Source organism: Adiantum capillus-veneris, chromosome 10, assembly GCF_014529385.1.
Source record: "Adiantum capillus-veneris isolate H3 chromosome 10, ASM1452938v2, whole genome shotgun sequence".
Taxonomy (NCBI): domain Eukaryota; kingdom Viridiplantae; phylum Streptophyta; class Polypodiopsida; order Polypodiales; family Pteridaceae; genus Adiantum; species Adiantum capillus-veneris.
Window position 1 is genome coordinate 17,098,025 of NC_140940.1, and position 7,077 is coordinate 17,105,101.

General features: G+C 45.8%; 1 protein-coding gene across 3 annotated transcripts in view; it reads right to left on the reverse strand.

Moving 5' to 3' along the window:
• The window catches only part of LOC147448504 (uncharacterized), an 87,817-nt gene extending 81,036 nt beyond the window's left edge, over positions 1-6,781 (reverse strand). Inside the window, exons 1-6 of one of the 3 annotated variants that reach the window (XM_086521085.1) lie at positions 6,431-6,781; positions 5,903-6,177; positions 5,614-5,654; positions 5,287-5,371; positions 2,203-5,194; positions 72-2,101 (exon numbers count right to left, since the gene is read on the reverse strand). In XM_086521085.1, the coding sequence (XP_086377211.1) occupies positions 72-2,101; positions 2,203-5,194; positions 5,287-5,371; positions 5,614-5,654; positions 5,903-5,988 (5,234 nt within the window). In that variant the 5' untranslated portion in view covers positions 5,989-6,177; positions 6,431-6,781. Of the gene's footprint in view, positions 1-71; positions 2,102-2,202; positions 5,195-5,275; positions 5,372-5,613; positions 5,655-5,902; positions 6,207-6,430 lie in introns of those variants that run through there. The other 2 variants (XM_086521084.1, XM_086521086.1) reach the window with 2 other exon arrangements.
• Between the last annotated feature and the right edge of the window lie 296 nt (positions 6,782-7,077).

Below are 7,077 nucleotides of genomic sequence, written 5' to 3' on the forward strand. Positions count from 1 at the left end.
GAACCAAGATTGCAAAACAACTTAAGAGCGAAGCAGCTCACACAACAAACAAAAAAAGGTCAATCACAGACCTGGTTGAGGGCAGACTGTCTCTTGGCTGAGTTGCTGAAATGTACCAGGGAATAAGCAGGGGCACTGGTTTTTTCCTCTTCTTTGAGTGAATAAGTGAAGGGCCAGGCGAACTCCTTTTGGAAGGAGAACTTTGACGTGGGGGTAACCGATTTAATGTAGCAACATGACCATTCACCCCAGATCTAGAATCCTCGACCTTGAAGTCTTCTCTATCCTCCTCTTTACTAGACAACTCATTAAGATGTGCAGCAGGCTGAGTACATTGACTAGCCAAATAAATTTGTGAACTACTCTCAACACTGAAATTCTCTTGCTTTGGCTTCTGAGAATGCAAAGCTTGATGGTTGCTAATGTCTGAAGACAGTTTTGAATTATGCAATGGCTCAGCATCATTTGCCAATCGCACATCAAGAGATTTACCTGTACATGGGGATGGGCTGCCAATTACAGCATTGAATGCAATCTGTTTTGACAGCTGCCTATGTCTGGAAGGTAAAGTGACAACGGATTGCAGGCTCCTCTCGCTGGCAAACTCTGAAGCAGAGGATTTTTGTTGCTTAGCTTTCTCCAGTTCCATTGCTGTGTCTACAGATGTACCATCCCCTTGGCCTATAGCTGCTTTACCAAGGTATCCTTGAATTGAAGTACTCTTGAAGGGCTTCAAGTGTGCCTCAATTGGTTTGTCAACAGCATCCGCAGTGTTGGTCAATCTTGCAGTCTGAGCAGTACCAGCTGTTGCTTCTTTTGAAACTTGGTGAAGCAACAAACCCTGCTGCTGTAGATACTGATCTTCACCAAAAGTTGACAATCGTACATTTGAATCCCTCATTTGAGATTCTACTTGTGAAGGGATGGAATTCAAGGTTCTCAAAACTGATAATCTGGCTGCCTGTCCTCCCAATTGCGATTTACTACCATTTATCAAAAGTGATTCTCTACTTTGTCTCTGTAAATCTGAACATAAGCCCGTAGTTGCCTCACTTACTTCCTCTTGCTTGAACTTGCAATTCTGGTTATACTCATTTGAGGCGTCCAGGCTTGTAGCTTTAAATTCAGGTGAACAAGCCTCAAGAGCAGGCCCTGAGAGCTTCCTCCACATCATCTGACGGCTTTGCATTAATGAAGGTGCGGTCCCATCTTCTTGGGCGCTAAGAGATGGAAGACGACCAGACTCCCCAGGTCCAGAAAGCAGCTTTTCATGATCTGCTGAGTTTTTTGAATGCTCTGAGAGAGATGTCTTCAATGTAGTAAGCAACCCTGCAAGATTTGCAACTTGTGTTTTATTTCCCAACTGTTTCAGAGCCATGTTAATAATTTGTTGATTTTGCAGTACACGCAAACTTCCAGCATCCATGTTTGCATGTCGAGGTCCAGTTGAGTACGTCCCTTGGTTACTACTGCCAGCACTGTGAGGGGGCTTTTTGTTATTGTCAGCAGGAGGCTTCAAGTTCCCATGTGAATTTGAGGAGGATTCTTGTTCAAAATAACCAGCATTTGTGCCAACACCCTGAAAAGCATGTCCTGTAAGACTCGTAGTCCCTTGAGAAAAGTCAGATCCTTCAACAACACGTGTGACGTTAACAGGTGGTAAAGCCTCAGAATCTGCTGATTCTCTGGAAAACGATGATGAATTGGAAAGAGCTGATGATGGCCTTGCATTATTTTGCAAAAGCAAGCCATTTCCTGAAGCAGTTATCCCCTGATTGGTGTCCATCCTATTTCCTGCTGGAGTTTCCTTGCCAGAACCAGCTTGCCGCGTCCCAGCAAGGAACTTCTTGTCTTCCATGTTAAAACTAGTCCCATGGTTCTCTTGGTATGAACCATCTATCTGAGAGGAGGTCGGTGCACTCAGATTACAAACCTGCTGTACCTTTTGGGGCAGATTGGCCGGTCCAAGTCCTAGCTTGACATGCTGTGGAGATAATGGGCTGGAAGGTTGGCTTTGCCTAAGGTGGGCTAATGAGACACTCCTGGAAGAACTTGGATCCATTGGCAGCTCTGGCAGTCTACACTTGTCAACTGTGGATCCCTGCACCAGAAGAATTAAACGCATTATCTCATGCGCTGAATAAATTCTATCATTAGTAGTGCAATAAATTTAAACTTGAGGAGGTTGTGAACAGTGTATACCTGAAGCCTGGTTGTGCCTTGGATGAAGGCTTCAACAGGGTTGGCAACAGATTGACTGCCTACTTCATTTATGCCAAGAGTGTTGTGCATTTGCTGGAAAACACCTCCATGCCCCAATAACTGTTTCTCATACATTAGTTGGGCTCCATTATCTCGCTCTCTATGAGTCATGGAAGTCAATGATGCTGCTTGGATATTGTTCTGAGTATCAAGATTTGACTTGTGAGACTGGAAATTTTGTTTCCATATGCTGTCATTCACATGCCGATTGGGTGGCTCGCAGGAGCTGTCAAGACCACTAACTGACTCCGGAAAAGAAGCGTGTTGCTTCCAGAAACCTTGAGAATAACCTGCTGGCTCTGAAAAATATGACGATGTCTGTTTAAACATGTCATTCTCCTTCCAGACAATGTTTCCTTGACTAGACAATGTGTTACTCACTGCCATGGTCTTTGGAGGAACCTGCATGTTCAAGTGGGTCCCTTGATTGATGTTAAGCATGGCCTGCGACATGCTATGTGAAGGGCTACCTGAGTGAACTGGTATTCGGACCATTGGAGTTGGTAGATGTGCTACTCTATTTCCGTAAGTATCATTATTGGAATCAGAATCATCGCGTGAATGATAGCCAGCATGCTGGTCAGTTATTATATTACGCGAATCAGGGAATTGGCGCCCTCCCTCATCCATAATAGTTCTGGCTACCTCCCCAACAGTAGAAGTAAAAACTTGATGCTGCTTACAACCACTAGGATTTACACTTCTTAAATGTTGAGAATTATGGCCAGGACTCGTCCTAATAGTCCCAGTGCTACTGAAATTTTGCTGAAACCCTCTCTCTAAAGTACTTTTCTCAATTGTTGAAATGCCTTGAGACAAAGATGGAACAACTTCAGGAAAGTTTGGCTTGGACACACCGTGCTTCTGTACAAGACGCTCCCAACTTCTTTGCTGGCTCGATTGAAGTCCTTGAAAATGCTGCTGATTCCGTGACAAGAGATCTGTTTGAATTGGGCCACTGAACAAGCCATTAGGTTGCCCAGAATAGTCAGAGGTCTGAGGAGGGCTGGTATTTGCCGGTACTTGATGTTTGCTCCTGGCATCAGAAGGGGAATAACCTATGGATCCAAAACCTCCCACTTCAGCATTCGCACCAGCTGGCTTAGTGAATTCGAAGGAGGGCTTCACAGGTGACGCTGCTCTACAACCAACAAACGGATACGCTGACTGGGTACTCTGTCTTCCTTCACCATCTGCTAGTGCAAAGTTATGATCATCAGAGCAATGCAAAAGAGGTCGCAGATTTTGAGACTCCAGTGAGTTCTGGCGCATTGAATACTCCTTTGGCAAACCTCGATAAGAAGACGAGCCATAGGTAGGCCACACTACAGTTTGGGTATTTGCAGTTGGGGAAGCTGTAGCATTGCTTTCCAGGTCAGGAAATAATGTTCCCCCACCAGATTGAGTGTGAGGTGGTGTATCTGGTCCATGCAAAAGAGCCGAGTACGACGTCCCTGGGAACTCCACAGATGTTTCTTGAGAGACAACCTGTCGTGGAGGTTCAAACAACTCTTGTTGGGATTGCAAAGTAAGGTGCTCCAGGGAAGCAGCATGCTTCTGCTGAGACTGAGGAGCCTGCTGCTGCTGGGTCTGCAAGGCTTGCTGCTGCTGAAAGCGCATTGCATGTTGCTGCTGGAAACTTGACAGCCGTGGATGGTTCTGGAAAAGGTGCGGTTGTTGATGCGGCACTGCTTGTCCCTTTTGGGATTGCAATGCCTGGTGTTGATTAGATGAAGAAACCTGCTGATGAGATGGCAGTGTCTGCTGCGTTAACCGAGCCCATTGTTGCTGAGACTGCAAATTTTCCCTCTGCTCAGCTGACTCTTGTTGGCCCCATACTGCCTTCTGCTGTTGGGACCATATTGCTTGCTGCCGTTCTAGTGGTACTGTATTATGCAGCTTGGACAGCCTTCCAGCCTGATCTTGAGACCACAGCACTGCATTCTGTTCGTCAGTCCTTGCTGCCCCTTGCTGTTGCAAATAGAATGCTTGCTGTTGCATTCTAAACACCTCCTGCTGTTGTGATTGCATCAGCTCCTGCTGTTGTGATTGCATCAGCTCCTGCTGTTGCAACCTCATTGCTTCCTCCTGCCGTTGTATCCTGAATGCCTCCTGCTTTTGAGCCATCACCGCCTCATGTTGCATCTTCTGCTGTTGCCTGGCTGCCTCCTCCTGCTGCACCCTCATTGCCTCCTGCTGCTGCAACCTCAGTGCTTGCTGCTGCTTGAATTGCAATGCCTGCTGCTGTTTAGACTGCAGAGCCTGCTGCCGTAATAACTGCAATTCTGTCATTCCAAAACCTCTTGTAGCCCCTACGGGTTGAGCTTCAGGTGGAACTGGTGTAGGTCCATTTGGCAGCTGGTTTGTAGGAAAAGTTATGTTTAAAGTCTCATTGGCACCGTTGCCAGCTATATTTTGAGAAGCATACCTTCGAGATTGATCTTGATGATGCAGACCGCTTGCACTAGCAATATTAATCGCATTGGACTGGTGCTCTAGTGTACCACTGTTCACTGGCAAAAAATTGCTGAATTTCAATGAAGTATTATGTGATTCGCTTGGATATTGCTGCATAAAAGGTACTTGATTTCTCCTATCATCAAGATAAGCCCCTGCCGAAGGATGCACACCATGTATGGATGAAAATAATGATCCTGTGTTTCCACTTGGCATTGTAAACTGACTGCTCTGAGCTTTTCCAACGAGTGAATACTCCATGGGCATATTCCCTTGCCCCGACTGCTCTGGGTTAGGGTCCCCCTGTGAAATGCTCTGGGACTGAACATGGCCTTCCCCACCGCCCACCCTGGAATGTAATTGTTGATTATCCTGTCCAAAAAAGTAGTGTTCTCCAAGCCCTTGCCTTTGCAAAGGGCCAACTTGCATTGAGACATTCCTTCTCAAAGGGTTGTTTGCAGCTTCTGCCATGTAGCTGGGTAAAAGAGAGTATGATCTGAGTTCAAAGGGAGCTAGTCCACATCAATTTAAATGGAACACTTGCATTGGAACAAACCTTGTACACACCTCCTATGACCAGGAAAAGAACGGTCATTATTAGACTCTACTCCAGCTCCATCAACAAAATCAAATGATGAAAGTGGATTCTCTCCTGCACAATTTCATTACTTAGTGAGTTTTATACAATAGCGTTTTCCTTAGTTTAAAAAAGGTTTTGGTTATTATATAATCTTTGTATTTCCGGTCGGGGAGGGGAGAGTTGGTTGAGGAGGTTTAAAGTGAGTGTGTGTGTGTGTGTGTGTGTGTGTGTGTGTGTGTGTGGTGTTGTGTTTGGGAGGGTTGGGGGGGGGGGGGGGGGGGGGGGGGGGGGGGGGGGGGGGGATTATGAAATACCTGGAAACAAGGGTGCAGTAGACCCTGGAGCTGAGACGGTGCTGCAAAGTGCAAGTCGAGACATGTGGTTATTCACACTACTATGGTGGTAGTCAAGTGGTGAAATACTCTCATCATTCAAACAACATATGGAGGAAGCGTGATGACAAAAAGCGTTAAACTCTTGCATCCGATGATTGAAGATCAAGTAAATAATGCAAATGTTTAGACAACAACAAGGCAATAGCATTAACCTTGCAGTGCAAACCGTGTGCAGAAGCAAGACGTAAGTTTGGAAAAAGGCACATGCCTGCTTGAAGGTCGATCCAACAGCGTGAAATCCAAAGATGGGCATCCTTCTTGAGCAATAGAATTATTTCTGTAGTTTTTTTCCATACTTGTTGTTTGACTCTCTTCTTCTATGTCTCTTTCAGCAGTTTTGTTGGTATTGTTATGCCTCTTAACCTCGAGAAGAATCTGCTCTCAGCACTTTGGCATCTCTGTGGCTTGTGCTAAGGGTTAAGGTGAGCCCAAAAAAAACGAAGGCTGACCCAAGATCGCCAAACGCCAAAAATGACGCACACCCTGTGAATCCAGCGAAACCGCAGAAGTCTCTGGCGATCAGAAGTTAAAAATCTCAAAATCAAGCCTTAACCGCAATGAAAGGCAGAAAAAACAAAATGGGGAGCGGGAGCCAGGGGGTCGAGCTCAATAAGGCGGGAAGGCAAGAATCAGGTATAAAAGTAAAGAAAAACACACAGAGAATGAAACTAGGGTTTGATCGTAGGGAAAAAGAGAGAGAGAGAGAGAGAGAAAGAGAGAGCCAGAAAAGTGTTACCTGGTGCTCTGATCGAGAACGGAAAAATACACCCACAGCGTGCCGTTCAAGGCGACTACACAGAAAACAAGAAAGCCTGTGTTTCAAAAACGGGGGCAATTCACCACAAGCGGCAACCAATTTTAAGCCTTGGGTTCATCAGCAAAGCTCGCATTTCGCCATAGCCAGACCCCGGTCCCCGAGAGAGAGAGAGGAGAGAGAGAGAGAGAGAGGGCTCCACCGTTTCCGGTGCTGTTGTAGCTTTGGGCTGGCCTTTTTTCCTCCATATAGGCTACTCTCTCCATTTCCTCACATTTTCTCTTTCTACACCATACTCTCTCTCTTTGTCGGAACAGGGATATGTTCCACGTGCTTAGAGTCCTGAAGAACCCACTGGCCTCTTCATCTCATTGGGCAGAAATCGCTCCCACAATTGTGTCATCAATGCAACTGCGTTGAACTCAAATTACAATGCTCATTGCTCATGAGTCATGTGCCACAATTTACAAAGTTGTAGCCCCACTTTGCCCCCAAGTGACGGATTCTGGGTCTATGGCTCAATGACGTTAGTGTAAAGATTTGAAGGCTCCCTATTCGTTCAAAAAGACAGGCAATGGAAAGTAGGAAGTTATGGAAGTGCCTAATTTCATTTTGCCTTTCTAATGACA